Consider the following 15,289-nt stretch of genomic DNA (forward strand, 5'->3'; position numbering starts at 1 on the left):
CCACAATGTGTTGCTTCCGTTATCCGTAAAGGAAACTTCAATTCACCAAGCGATGACAATACCAAAGCACATACCAGAATTCTTCAGAACAATATTCTGAAGTATTGGAACAGAGATTATACTCACCTGGACACCACTATGCCAGTAACGTCATTTCTCAAGCAAGATCTGCAATGGTAGTTGAACCATTTTCATCTGACTCAGGCCAAAAGTTCTCACTATGGATGCATCAGGATCAGGCTGGGGTGCACACGCAGAAGCCATGTGAGTTCAGAAGGTATGAGAGAACTCAGGGCCATAAAGTTAGCCCCACTCCATTTCCAACCTCTCCTGCGTGGTCATCATGTTAAGATTTAGTCAGACAACCTTGTTTCGGTTTTCTACATCAACAAGTGGGGGGGCACCAAAAGTTTTCCAGTGGAGAGGGAATGCCATCAGATCATGTCGTGGGCCGAAAACAACCTTCCATCTATGTCGGTGATACACATCAGGGGTACTCTCAACCAGAAAGTAGATTGAGCAGACAGTTAGTCCATCCAGGGAATGGGGCGTGAACCCAGAAATCTATTGGCAGATCACCAGTCATTTCGGGAATCCGATACTGGATGTGATGGTAACAACCCAGAATACCAAGGTCAAATACTTTTGCTCTCTGAAGAGGACAGATTGTCCGTTTGCAATCAGCCATTCAGTCAGTTGGTGAAAAATTTTCATCTACATATTTCCCCAAATTCTCATAATTCCTCTGGTATTAAAGAAGATAAAAGAAGACCAGGCAGAAGCCATTACAATACTCCCCTTCTGGCCTCAAAGGGCATGGTTTCCGCTCACGCTGATTGTATCGTATGGAAGATACTGGAAACTTCCCTGCCGAAGGACCTTCTTTGTTAGAAAGGAATCTACCACCCCAACCTAGAGTATTTACATCTCATGGCATGGAAACTGAGTGGCAAGTTCTGATGAGTAAAAGTCTCTTTGAGGAAGTAATAGAAACACTCCTGGCCTCTAGAAGACCTTGCCCTCTCAAAGTCTATTCTTAAGTATGGCATAATTTTAGAGAGTGGTGCTCCCCAAATTATCGAGATAAAGTTGATGTCACCACAGTTCTACAATTTTTTCAGGAAGGATATCACGAAGGTTCTTTAGAGCTATAAGGAAGTTGAGGCATTCGTTCCATAATCCTCTGCCTTCCTGGGATTTGTTGGTTGTACTTTCTCACATCTGTCTGTCTCTGTTTGAACCGCTGGAAGATGCCACTCTTAAGCTTTTATCCTATAAAACCCAGTTTCTACTAGGTATCGCATCTACAAAGAGAGTTGGAGAACTACAAGCTCTTTCTTGCAAAGAAGCATATCTAAGTTTCTTACCCGATTGTATAGTTCTACACACAATGCTGGGGTTTCTACCAAAAGTGCCTTCCTACACAATTTTGAATTAGGAATTCTCCCTACCAGTTCTTCCTTCAGACTTAGATCCAGAAAATAACTTGTGTCTCTTGGGCATTAATAGATGTCTCCTAGAATATCTTAATAGAACAAGTGCATTTAGAAAAACAGAAGCTCATTTTCTACACTTTCAAGGTCATGTTAATGGAAAAAGAGCCAGTAAGGCCTCTTTGGCCAGCTGGTTAAAAGAGATTGTTAAAGACTTTTATAGTGATGAGCGAGCATGTTCTGTTTACACTTTAGCGTAAATCTCGAGTAACGAGCATGCTGGCTCATCACTTACTTTTACCTTTTGCAAGATTTGGACCTTCCATTAAAACTTTCGCGCTCACTCTACTCCATTCCACAACTACCTCTTGATAAAATACAAAGAGAGAGAGAGCGCAAAGCCCAATAGGGATACACCTGTAGACATAGGGAATATAGTAAAAAGGTGGTTCTCACCTGGTTAGGTTGTGTGAGGACAACTACCATAACATATAAAAGGCAGCTGCAGCGGATCTCCAACAAGTGTCCCACAGGACCAGAATAAATCCAAAGGCGGTGAAGGTAGAGATATACGTCCGCGCCGCTGAAAAATCCTCAAATCAGGAACATATAATAAAATCCTTGTTTATTGATAAATGCCTACACGTTTCTGGGTGTTCCACACCCCTTCATCAGGGCACCAACAGATATATCAATGCATGCACTGAAACACTCCATTTATATACAGACAAAGTGAAAAAAATAAAATAAAATTGTGTTCAAAAAGGAAGAGCAGAAAAAAAACAAGACAAAACAAAACAACATAACCTTTGCACCTGAGGCCATGTGCAAAAACCTTCAACAAAACTTTATCAATGAGTGTCACCAATATAAAAAGTGAGAATAAAAAACATGTATTAAGACACGTATTACAAATAATGTAGTGTAGAGATGTATAAATAATCAATATACAGAATAGTCAAATGTATCAGTCAAATGGAGTAAATACATGAAAGGAATATTACTTACTAATAAGTAAGCATTCACATTAGGTAAGAACAATATAAATATATAACATTAAAATCTCTAATGAGAATACACCCATCAGCTGTCGTTCCATAAAGGGAGATGGAAAACGAAGGAACAAAATAAAAATAAAAAGTACCCCCATGTAGAAAATAGCCCGTAATGACCTCTATCAACGGAGGAATGGTACAAGGAACAGGTTATCTGACATATATCATGTAGTGACATAGAGACTTAATGTGTAGTAATAGAACTCAAAGAAAACGCTGCAGTGTAGTGCAAAGGCTGTGGCACAGATAAATATTTATTGATCTCAAAGATCTCCATATTAGTCTTTGATTGAAAGTGAGTAAGACCATGAGTAATACTTTTACAACATAGACAATTTTTGTTGCCACATTTAAAGACCCCTTTACAGGATGTTATAGGAGTCATACAGTTGTTCTTTGTAGTATTCCTTATCCTACTCGGAGCTATGATATTTCTTAGTGTGGGGGCACTAAGAAATATCTCACCTGCAATTCTACTTTTGTTATCTATCTAATAGAATGCAGTTGTAATAAACAATATGTGGGGAGAACGATACAGCCTCTCCACCTACGCCTCAACTCCCATAGGCATAATGTTCTTAAAGGGTTTCTTAAACAAGGTCTTTCTAGACATTGCACAATGGTGCATAAATAAAGATTTTTTAAGTCTAAAAATCAGCCCTATTGATCAAATTCCCGAGAATTATCCTAATAGACTTCAAGAACTAAACAGAGAGGAAATTTATTGGATTTACAGACTGAGTACTCTTAAGCCCTTTGGTCTGAATGATGTCTCTGAAGGTTTTTTATATATACACACATAAAGCTGTGTTTTTACATTCATCATAGTTTTTACTGACACACATATTGTGTTCCTCTAAAATCCTGCACGCTATTATAAATATTCCCTCTTTTATAGTTTCCTTTTTGGACCAGTACAACTCAAACCCACATCGTAGCGCTCTGCTGGTTGCTACAATCACACACCTCTCTCCTTCTACGCCACCGCACGTCAGGTGATTCACTACCTGTTTGTGTATCTCCTTTATCTGTGCCACAGCCTTTGCACTACATCGCGGCGTTTTCTTTGAGTTCTATTACTACACATTAAGTCTCTATGTCACTACATGATATATGTCAGATAACCTGTTCCTTGTACTATTCCTCCATTGATAGAGGTTATTATGGGCTATTTTCTACATGGGGGTACTTTTTATTTTTATTTTGTTCCTTCGTTTTCCATCTCCCTTTATGGAACGACAGCTGATGGGTGTATTCTCATTAGAGATTTTAATGTTATATATTTATATTGTTCTTACCTAATGTGAATGCTTACTTATTAGTAAGTAATATTCCTTTCATGTATTTACTCCATTTGACTGATACATTTGACTATTCTGTATATTGATTATTTATACATCTCTACACTACATTATTTGTAATACGTGTCTTAATACATGTTTTTTATACTCACTTTTTATATTGGTGACACTCATTGATAAAGTTTTGTTGAAGGTTTTTGCACATGGCCTCAGGTGCAAAGGTTAAGTTGTTGTTTTTGTTTTTTTCTGCTCTTCCTTTTTGAACACCATTTTGTTTTTGTTTTTTCACTTTATGTCTGTATATAAATGGAGTGTTTCAGTGCATGCATTGATATATCTGTTGGTGCCCTGATGAAGGGGTGTGGAACACCCATAAACGCGTAGGCATTTACCAACAAAAAAATATTTTATTATATGTTCCTGATTTGAGGATTTTTCAGCGGCGCGGACGTATATCTCTACCTTCACCGCCTTTGGATTTACAACTACCTCTTGGGCAGAGAAATGTTATGCTCCTTTACTTCAAATATGCAAAGCATCTACTTGGTCATCTGCGTCCACCTTTGAGACACTACAGGCTCGATGTCTTAGCCTCTGAGGATTCACCCTTTGGCAAAAGAGTGTTAATGGGGGCTAATAACCACTAGTCCTGACCTTTTTTCTTTCTACTGCTTTCTAAGTCCCTTTGTGTGCTGTCTGAGGACAATGAGGAAGTGGAAAATTTACCTCAATTTTCATTTCCTTGAGTGCTCAGACAGCACAACATCCCTCTCATGATTTACTTACTGCTACACATCATACGTCTCACCCTCGCTTTGGTGGTATATTTGTAAGGGGGTATGATTGATTAATTGGCTTAATTCTAATGAACTGCTAAGTAATATGTCTCTTCTATCTGGGCAGATGAAGTGTTATTAACCGTTTCGTGTACTGCCTGAGGACTCAAGGAAACGAAAATTTCAGATAAATTTTCCACATACATTAGACTGAATGTGCCATATTGGTTGGATAGTCTGATAGTCTAATGTATATGGGGGCCAACTGACTCTTCGCTGACAGGTAATGTCTTGGATGAGAAGGATCCGTCCTGTTCACTTTCAACAGTCCATGCCTTTAATCTGTGTGAATATAAGGCTGTGCCCTGCCAGCAGCTCTATCATACAAAACACAGGAGTGCTTGGCTGGGCTGAGGGTTCCTATGTATGGGGGACTTGTGAGCGATAACTGACAGCTGAAAGATTGTTTGACTGACAGCTATATAATTGGCATATATACGACCAGCTTGAAGGGGTATTCCTATCTCAAGGAAACAGCGTAGCACAGGAGTCTTGGCTGTTTTTGTACGTCTATCTACCACTGGCGGCTACATATAGACAAGTATACCTATATTACAAGGATGTTGTTAATATATTGGGTAAACGCTCTCAGGTGATAACTAGCCCCTTTTTACAATGGATAATTTGCATTAAACATAGATTTTGATAAAATGTAAACCTTTTGAGCAAATAACAAGAATTAACCTTTGGTCCATCGCTACCATTTGCACCAAGAGGTCCTACTTGTCCTTCATCACCCTAAAATAAAGAGAAATAGAATATTAAGTGTTTACATGTAATGAGTATGTATGGGAAGAAAGGTTCCATGTCATGTACTTTCCTTCTTGGAAATGTATGAATAATTACATGACTTGTTTAGTGAATGCTTGAGTATTCCCCATGAAAATATTAATTCTGGAGCAACACTCTGCAATGTGCAGCTCCTCTGTTACTCTTCTTGGAAACGTGTGAATAAGATGGCATCTGGGCAGTACTATTCCTCTTCTCAACGGGGAGTGTCGATAGATATCTCTGACAGTGTCAGGCTGATAAGACAGTACCAGTGTGTACGCTACATTATCAAGTTGTCAAATCATCATACATTTCCAGAAGGAATAACTGAGGAATGGCAAAACACAAAGTGATATTTCTAAGGTGTTATTTAATGGAGAATACCAAAATGTTCACTAAATCCGTCATGTCAGAAAAGGTGACAGGTCTGCAATTATAGAAGTATTGTTATTTAATTCGTCCCCTATACCTGTAGTCTACTGTCACTGGGGGAAATATTAAAACTTACCAAAGCTCCTGTTGTGCCCATGAGTCCCTTTGGTCCTGGGAACCCTGTAAATCCAGGTTGACCTTGTTCTCCGGGAGGACCTTTTGGGCCGGGGATTCCACAAGATCCCTAAATTAAACACAATTGTTGTTAATGAAGCCGATTTTAGGAATGAATTACTTGGAACCGTGCAATGGACAGTAATGGAGGATAATCCAAAGGTGAGATGGTAGAAATATCCCTATAAATGTTGAGGGCAAAGGTGATTTTCTGTACCTTGTCTCCTTTGACTCCTAGATCTCCTTTTTCTCCTTCAGCAGCAGGCCGACCCTATGATAAAGATGTGGTGTAAGTGACTTATATCTAACTTTCACTACAATATCATAACCTTATTAATTTAGAGTTAAAAATTTGAATCATTATGTTCCCAGAGGAGATAGTGGGGACACTATCTGGCAGCAGCTTATCTCCCCTCTTCATGGAGTAGAGTACACATGACTAATCCCAACATACTTGTATATGTTGAGGGGGTCACAGACAGCTGCCAGTTATTGTTGAGTAAAACTATTCACAGGCCCCTGGTGCAGCAGTCATAGCGAGGCTCTGCAATTTACAGACCAAACAAAGCCCTGAGAACTTCTTTCAACTTGCGGGCATCCTGCGCGCCTCTCCTGAATTGTAGGCCCCCACGACGTCTTCACTACGTCTAGACAGTAAACCTACTATTCAAAAGAGGGATGTGCAGGATGCCGGCGAGTAGCAGGAAGTTTGCAAGGCTCTGGACTGGCTGCCCCAGAGCACTGACATGACGGCTGGAGCATATGGCCGACAGCAATATAGTGCGTATATCCAGATTAAGCTATAAAATTCTTATGTTGTATTAGAGCTTTCTCATTTTTCATATTTTATCAGCAATAATTTCTTTTTACATTTTTTTTAAAGTTTGGAAAAGTCAGAAGCCTCAGAAATAAATATAGGGGATGAAGTAACTCTTGAACATATTTTTATTGGGCTGATAAAATGACTTTGTTCTTTTATTTCCAGCTCTACTCTCAATAATGACTTGCACATTTTTTCTTACTTAATAACCATCAATATCAAGACAGCTGCACAGTACCTTGTCTCCCGGCAGCCCAGTCATTCCAGACCATCCAATTAATCCCTGAGTAAGAAAATATATATATTCCAACATATAAAAGTCTTACAGAGAAGCACATTGCTGAGAACACTAATGACTATGCGGCTTTCATCCCTGTTATATGCCGCTAGTGATTTTGACTACTTATACCACCTAGTGGCCAAAAATCACAATTACACTTAGACTCAGGATCTTGAGGGACTGCATATTGCTAGTAACCCTACCAATCCTCACAATGAACGCAGCAGTGCCACTTTTACAATTTTACATGCACTGCGGGCATCTGGAAGCGTTATTGTGCAGGGAATAAACCAAAGGGAGTCTGTTTTGACACAGATGCCAGACACCCACTGACCGGTGTATCTAACAAAAAAAGAGAGAATCAACATGCTATGCACAGCCCCCTAAAACATAACCCAGTGTATCTGTTTTGTTTGGAGTGTTACTAAATTATATTCCTGGTTCTGATGTTAGATGAACCTTTGAATTTACCATTGGTCCTTCTGATCCTCGTTCCCCTCGCAAACCTGGAGGACCAGCTTCTCCCTGTCAAAAAGCAATCATTACTTGACTACTGAAGGATCAGAAAAAAAAAAAGTTCTACTGACATTATAAGCTCAAAAAAACAAGAAATAATAATAAAAAAAGGGTACAAATTCATACCGGGTGTCCTTTATGACCCAACGGCCCCTCAGCTCCTCTTGTGCCCTGGAACAAGTAATAATATAATCACATGTACATGGCCAGGTGCATTGGGTCTTGGCATCTGCTGAAGTTTGCCTGCAGCTGGTGCCAATGCAGATTTTGTTGATGGTATTCAATGCTGAAATGACAATGGTACCTGTGGTCCTCTTCGGCCTGGCGGTCCGCACAGTCCTTCTATCCCGGGAGCGCCCTGTGTACAGATGTTAGAATAGTAAGGACACTTAGTGAAGTCATATATTTATCAAAATCTGTAAGATATATATTCTTGACTTTTCAGTTGGTATACTGGATTTTTAGCAAAGATTTAGCTTATATTAAAATCTAGTTACTTCTGTGTACCTGTGGTCCTGGGCGGCCACCGACTCCTGCAGGTCCTTGATCTCCCTAATATTGGGAAGACAAGAAGACATTTATAAAATAATAAAATATTCACAATGTAGAATACTGTAATTAAAAATGCTGAATTTTCTGTGTTTTCATGTGAGTCTTAACCTGGGCATGAAATGTTGGCTTAGCCAAGCGAATATATTACTCCAGTAGCAAGAGGGAGATAAGCGTCTGCTTATCTTCAGACAAAAAAAAGGCTCTGAATGTAAAAAAGAAATCACGTTTCTGCACATTATTTACTTCACCTAATCCTGGGCATGCTGTGTCCACTGAAATGTGATCATAATTAGAATTTATAGAAAACTAATCCATCTAATATTTTACAATTATTACAGTAAGGAGATTAACTACTTACCTGTGACCCATTTACCCCTTGGGCACCTGGGCATCCTGGCTGACCCTCTTCACCCTACAAAAAGCAGAGAGGTATTGAAATTAAATTATTAGTATTACCAAAAAGGATTTCAAGACTGAAACTGAGAATAGCCAGAAAATTAATAAAATGTGCCTCCTATTTCAGAAAACTTTTTTGATAGATGAGGATCAGGGTGCTGAGACCCGGGTGGAAGTGTTGTGCCCCTTCAGCTGCGTTCATTACTCCTGAGAGATGTGAGCAACCTAGTTTATGACCTTATACGTTCTATAAGCCCTTACACTGCTAACCTTACCTATCCAAGCTTAGGCAATATTCACACTGAGTTTTTTCAGGAGTTTTTGGAGCAAAAACTCTCCAAAATCCTCCTCTAAAACTGCTTCAAAAACTCTTGGAAAACTCTTCCAATTAATTTTTATGGGAAATTGCATGTCACTTCTTTGAAGTGGATCCTGAAGAAAATCTCTCCATACTAGGTGCTATCCAATCAAAATGTTGCAAAGAATGTTTTGGGAAAAAAAAATTCTACCAAAACTCTTCAACACCGCTTCAGGAAACAGATCAGGAAACCTCCCACCCCCAACAAAAAATTCCTCAAATCTGTGTGCACATGGAGTCTTTGTTGAGTTTTAGGATCAGAAACTGAATACATATGTACACACAGAGTTTTGAGTTTTTGAAGAGTATTCTCAGAGTTTCCGCTCCAAAAAGACTTCATATGCACATAGCCGCTGAGCGGAAACTCAAAAAGTTTGAGGAGTTTTTATATTCAGTAGATATACAATAACCTGCTGGAAGAAAGAGCCTCTGCAATCTGATTTTTTTCTGGTTAATCAATAAAGATATCATTCCTATAATACTTTTGTCTTTTTTGGGTATAAAAGTATTACATTAATATTTGGAGGAAGATTTAGAGAGTTTTGGTTCTAATAACTCCTAAAAAAACCTCAGTGTGCACATACCCATAAAAATAAGAGTTTATGTAAGCAGTTTCTGCTTGAAAAATCATGGTTTTTGAACTCCTGAAAAAAACTCAGTATGATCAAATCCTTAGCTTGATGTTTCCAGTCAATTATGACATTAGGCTGGCTCCACCACTAAAAGTCATAGCTTTTCCATCCTGTGTGAACCTATCTACATTGCCTGACTCTGTTTTTGGATAGTTCGTAAGACTTCATTGGTTTATCGATTAGTAATCAGTCTATGAAAATAATCAGGGGTCACATACCTCTGGACCAGGGGGACCCCGGGTTCCAGGAGCACCACTTTCTCCCTACCAAAATAAAACTGTAGTTAAATAGGATAATAAAAAAAATTGCAAAAGCATTTCAAAAAAGGTTAAAAAGTCCAAATATGACTTCCATCTATGAAAGATAAAACAATAAATATATATATATTTTTTTTAAAAAAGTAATTTAAGAGTCAATATTTGCTAATCAAACAACTAGGAACCTTGCAATTTTACTAGGTGCAGTTCCCCTAACCCGGCTATGGGAATGATGGTATTATAAAAATGCAGTAATCAACATCATCTAGAGTCCTGGTTGAACCGAACGAAAACATGTTTGTATATTTCATGCATGTGCTAATATCCAATGCATATCAGCCTGTAGCCAATGTCTCACCATTATTCCTGGAATTCCTTGAAGACCTTGGGGTCCTTTTTGTCCCATGGGGCCCTGAAAAAAAAATGATCCAATTAAGATTCACAATGTAAGAACTTTAATTATTTTTAATTATGAACTTGTTGGTTTTTCATTGTAGCTTTTAGTCCCTTTAAAAAATGTAAAGAATAATGAAGGAAGATCAGCACTTACCTGCACTCCTATCAGCCCAAAGGGTCCGGGTTCTCCTTTAGTTCCCTATGATAAAATAAATTGTAGTGTTTATGAGATAAACTACCCTTATGAAACAAATAAAAGTCCAGCTCACCGTTGAAGACATTGTATGGTGTTCGGAGCATGGGAAACGCTGTGTAAGAGCATAGGGCAATCACATAAACAGGAGAAAATCCAGGCGATTAAGAGTGCGCAGTCACCTGAAACGCGTCGATGTCGCATATCATGAAACTCGCATTGCTGATTCTGTTTTATCCTCTACTGAGCACTTTGGTGAATAAAGAAAAGTGTGTTCACAAGTCCGTTGAGCTGGATGTTCTCCTGTTTATGTGAAACCACCCTTATCCCTATACTATTATGCTACTTTCTTTATAAGATATTTATGGACACACACATGTCTTCTGATTGGAATGTTGAATTGAATAATAGTTTTTTAGCAAATCTTTGGAAATCATTTGCCCTGGTCAAAACACTTGCAATGTAATTAAACTCTTAAAGGAGATCTGTCATATTACCACCAAAACTGTCACCATACCTTAATAGCAACCTGATAATCATTCCAAACATGTCCCCGTTTTTCATTTTTGTTTTCCCCACACACTACATGATAATGATCTGTGAAGAGTCAAGTGGGTGTTCACACAGAATGGAGGAGTCATATGTGTGTGGTCCGGTGTCTAACCCCACTTCTTCAGTCTTGATTGACACAGAGCATGAGCTGTTCCCTTACACTACACTGACATACCCAGCACATGAGATTTTCAGGAATCTTGGGGTGATCAACACAGCAGAGACAGGGATGGACATCAGACAGTATAAATCTCCTGTATAATGTGAACACCAACTTACAACATTTAAAAAAAAAAGTTATGTTCTCGTCTTTGCTGCATCATAAAATATAAACAGGGATATTTGGAAAGATCGATAGATAATTTATTCTGGTATAGTGTCCATGGTTTGTCTGACAGTCTTATCTTTACTTTATAACACTTTTTGTAAGATGTGTAGAATAGCGCTACTGTAGGCCAAACTATGACATTGCACTGCAAGCTAAGGAAAGACAATACCCTGCACCGTACCACTTAAACATTGGGGCACAACATACCCGTCTATGATGCCTATATACAATGCACATTGTATTTGTGCAATTAATGGAAATGACATGAATTTCTCTTGTATAAATACAAAGTGATGATGGAAAGGTGAACGATATTATGTGTTTTGTTACCTTTATTCCTTCAATACCCTTTTCCCCACAGGATCCAGAAGCTCCAAGAAAACCCTATGAGTAGATAAGACCAGAGGCTGCTTTCAACACAACACTGACAAACACTTAGAGGCGGCATTCATCTTCACAACCAAATCTGTATTTTATTGCTCAAATGCATCTAAAAATAAAAGAGAAGCAACTTTGCAAATAGTCTTCATTAAATGCTCTTTGCATTTTCAGACAACTTGACCTCTTTGGATGATATAATGTGATAAATGGGCAATCTGCAAATTACTTTATATACAAATATATGTTGTCTTACCACTGAAAAATTCTTCCAAAGTGCCAGACACTAAGCATTTTCCTTCTACTTAACTTGCTGTCCACTGCCTGTTGTCAAGTGTAATCAATCTTCAGCAGCTTTATCTCTCCACAGGAAGTGGTGTCGGTCTTTGTCTCTCTACAGGAAGTGGGCTCGGTCTTTGTCACTATAGCAAGTTGGGTCAGTCTTTGTCTTTTCATGAAGTGGATGTTTGTCTGTCCCTCTACAGGAAGTACAGGCAGATCTTTGTCTCTCTGCTCCTGCTCTCCTGTCTGTCAAACTGCATGCATACAGTTGTGCTCAAAAGTTTACATACCCCAGCAGAATTTTTCCTCTCTTGGCCTTGTTTCAGAGAATATGAATGATAACAAAAAACTTTTCTCCACTCATGGTTATTGGTTGGGTGAAGCCATTTATTGTCAAACTACTGTGTTTTCTCTTTTTACATCTTAATGACAACCAAAAATATCCAAATGACCCTGATCAAAAGTTCACATACCCCAGTTCTTAATACTGTGTATTACCCCCTCTAACATCAATAACAGCTTGAAGTATTTTGTGGTAGTTGTGGATGAGGTTCTTTATTTTCTCAGATGGTAAAGCGGCCCATTCTTCTTGGCAAAAAGCCTCCAGTTCCTGTAAATTCCTGGGCTGTCTGGCATGAACTGCGCGCTTGAGATCTCCCCAGAGTGGCTCAATGATATTGAGGTCAGGAGACTGAGATGGCCACTCCAGAACCTTCACTTTGTTCTGCTGTAGCCAATGACAGGTCGACTTGGCCTTGTGTTTTGGGTCATTGTCATGTTGGAACGTCCAAGTACGTCCCATGCGCAGCTTCCGGGCTGATGAGTGCAAATTTGCCTCCACATCTTTCCTTCATCTTTTACCAAGTTTCCTGTGCCTTTGTAGCTCACACATCCCCAAAACATCAGCGATCCACCTCCGTGCTTTAGTATAGGAATGGTGTTCCTTTCATCATAAGCCTTGTTGACCTCTGTCCAAATGTAACGTTTATGGTTGTGGCCAAAAAGTTAACTTTTGGCCTCATCACTCCAAATTACCTTGTTCCAGAAGTTTTGAGGCTTGTCTCTGTGCTGTTTGGCGTATTGTAGGCGAGATACTTTGTGCCATTTGCGCAGTAATGTCTTTCTTCTGGCGACTCAACCATGCAGCCAGTTTTCTTCAAGTTCCTCCTTATTGTGCATCTTGAAACAGATACACCGCTAGTTTTCAGAGAGTCCTGAAGTTCAGCTGATATTATTTGTGGGTTTTTCTTTGCATCCTGAACAATTTTCCTGGCAGTTGTGGTCAAAATTTTTGTTGGTCTACCTAACCGTGGTTTGGTTTTTACAGAACCCCTGATTTTCCATTTGTTAATCAGAGTTTGAATGCTGCTGACTAGCATTATCAATTCCTTGGATATTTTTTTTGTATCCCTTTCCTGTGTTATACAGTTCAACTACCTTTTCCCGTAGATCTGTTGACAATTCTTTTGCTTTTCCCATGACTCAAAATCCAAAAAAGTCAGTGGCTGGATGAAAGATGCAAGAGTCTGTCTGGATCCCAGAAACTCACTCAGCTTTTATGCAAACACACTGATTACAAGCAAACAGGTCACAGGTGAGGATGTTACCTTTAGTAGCCATTCAAACCCATTTGTGTCAATTTCTGTGCATGTTATCAGGCCAGGGTATGTGAACTTTTGATCAGGGTCATTTGGATGTTTTTGGTTGTCATTAAGATTTAAAAAGAGAAAACGCAGTAGTTTGACAATAAATGTCTTCACTCATCCAATAATCATGAGTGGAGAAAAAGTTTTTTGTTATCATTCATATTCTTTGAAACAAGGCCAAGAAAGAAAAAATTCTGCCGGGGTATGTAAACTTTTGAGCACAACTGTAGATAACAAATAAGGACCATGGCCGGAGAAATACATGATGTGAAGTGAGGGACTGGGAGTTCCACCACTTATAATACTGACAGAATGCTCAACAAGAAAGGTTGAGAAGTTACAGCAGATGAGACATATCAGACTAGTATGTACGCCAAAAGCAGTTTTATCTTGTTTAGGATGAAGGGAGCAAGACAATACTTTTCTACAGGTTTTGTAACCTGATCGTCTAATCATACTCCCTTCCATCTGTCCCCTACTCCCTAAAGACCCTGATACATATTAGACTAAAGTCATCCAAACTGGTGGGATCGGGCGACAGTTTAATGCATATAAGACCCCCTGACTGACCTACGTCAGACGATGTTAGGGAAGAGAAGGATCTGGCAGTTGGAATTTCAACGGTCGATTCGCTCATATATATGGGGAAGGTGAGAGAAAGCCGTCAGCCAAGTGATTGTTCATTGTAGATGCATTTAAGAAATGTGGTTGCAAAAAAGAACGTAGTTTTACAATTTTAATAAAACTAAATTGATACCAAAACATTTAACATATTTTTACAAGGCCCTGAATAATAGAGGCCCATTAATTACGAGGGGATTAACAATCAATCTAGTGTGCTAAGTTATATTAGAAGCTCCGCCATGAGTATCACATGAATGATCCACCTTGAGAACTTTTCATGAAAGAACTTCTGGGTACTGGGATTATACATGGGACCCATCCTTCTAAGAGGCTCATGAAAGGGACAGATATAGCAGTGATACCCATCTTACAGGCCAGGACGTTAATGCCAAGAAACCTAAAGAAGTACACCTGGGCAAAGTCTTCACCTGGTCTCACAGGAGTCCTGTCCTTTGTCCTTGTCTTCTCATGGCATAGTACACCTTCTCCTACTCAGGGATCATACAGCTCCATCCTTTCTATGACCACAGAGAACCTACTTTGGTACAACAACAACCCCTGTCTTAATGTGCTACTAGAGCAGATAGGAGGGTCCTTCTAGGAGCCAGAACAGGGTGTAGCTGTGTATTAGTTTCTATAGTGCTTGCAGTTTCTAGCCGTCCTTGTATTACATGGTCTGATATTCACCTGAATGTCTGCCAGGTAATAATACATTACCCCTGCAGCCACTGCTTTTTGGAAAATTTCTTTCTAGTTGCAACCTGACCTGGCAAAATCAGCTATTTACGGGTGATGCCACAAACAAAATCCGGGGTGATAAACTATTGGCTCAGGTGCTGCATCTGGAAAGTCATTGTCTCTAAAATTATGTCCTATATATAATTCAGGACTTACTTCTTCGCCTCTGTCTCCTGGAAGACCCTGATCTCCTTTAAAGCCTTGAGGCCCCTTTGAAGAAAAAAAATACACATTTCAGAGTACAGTGTTACTATGATACAATGAAAACAGCAGCACAGTCATTTTCCATACTATATACATCTACTATATGTCATTATTTACCCTGGTAACATTTCTAGGACCTTTTACAGATGAAGACAAAAATCCTCAGGATAATTTGGCCGGCATAAAATGTACCTT

The 15,289-nt window shown here is 39.1% G+C and overlaps 1 protein-coding gene across 1 annotated transcript in view; it reads right to left on the reverse strand.

Annotated features, from left to right (window-relative positions):
- Window positions 1-15,289, reverse strand: part of LOC141154405 (uncharacterized) — a 368,179-nt gene that overhangs the window by 73,892 nt on the left and 278,998 nt on the right. Inside the window, exons 14-27 of the mRNA XM_073640289.1 lie at window positions 15,047-15,100; window positions 11,553-11,606; window positions 10,304-10,348; window positions 10,112-10,165; window positions 9,715-9,759; window positions 8,469-8,522; window positions 8,066-8,110; window positions 7,863-7,916; window positions 7,685-7,729; window positions 7,514-7,567; window positions 7,001-7,045; window positions 6,160-6,213; window positions 5,905-6,012; window positions 5,310-5,363 (exon numbers count right to left, since the gene is read on the reverse strand). Of these exons, the coding sequence (XP_073496390.1) occupies window positions 5,310-5,363; window positions 5,905-6,012; window positions 6,160-6,213; window positions 7,001-7,045; window positions 7,514-7,567; window positions 7,685-7,729; window positions 7,863-7,916; window positions 8,066-8,110; window positions 8,469-8,522; window positions 9,715-9,759; window positions 10,112-10,165; window positions 10,304-10,348; window positions 11,553-11,606; window positions 15,047-15,100 (765 nt within the window). The remainder of the gene's footprint in view (window positions 1-5,309; window positions 5,364-5,904; window positions 6,013-6,159; window positions 6,214-7,000; window positions 7,046-7,513; window positions 7,568-7,684; window positions 7,730-7,862; window positions 7,917-8,065; window positions 8,111-8,468; window positions 8,523-9,714; window positions 9,760-10,111; window positions 10,166-10,303; window positions 10,349-11,552; window positions 11,607-15,046; window positions 15,101-15,289) is intronic.

Source organism: Phyllobates terribilis, unplaced genomic scaffold (genome assembly GCF_046119375.1).
Source record: "Phyllobates terribilis strain yellow unplaced genomic scaffold, ASM4611937v1 Scaffold_7__3_contigs__length_470593459, whole genome shotgun sequence".
Lineage (NCBI taxonomy): Eukaryota > Metazoa > Chordata > Amphibia > Anura > Dendrobatidae > Phyllobates > Phyllobates terribilis.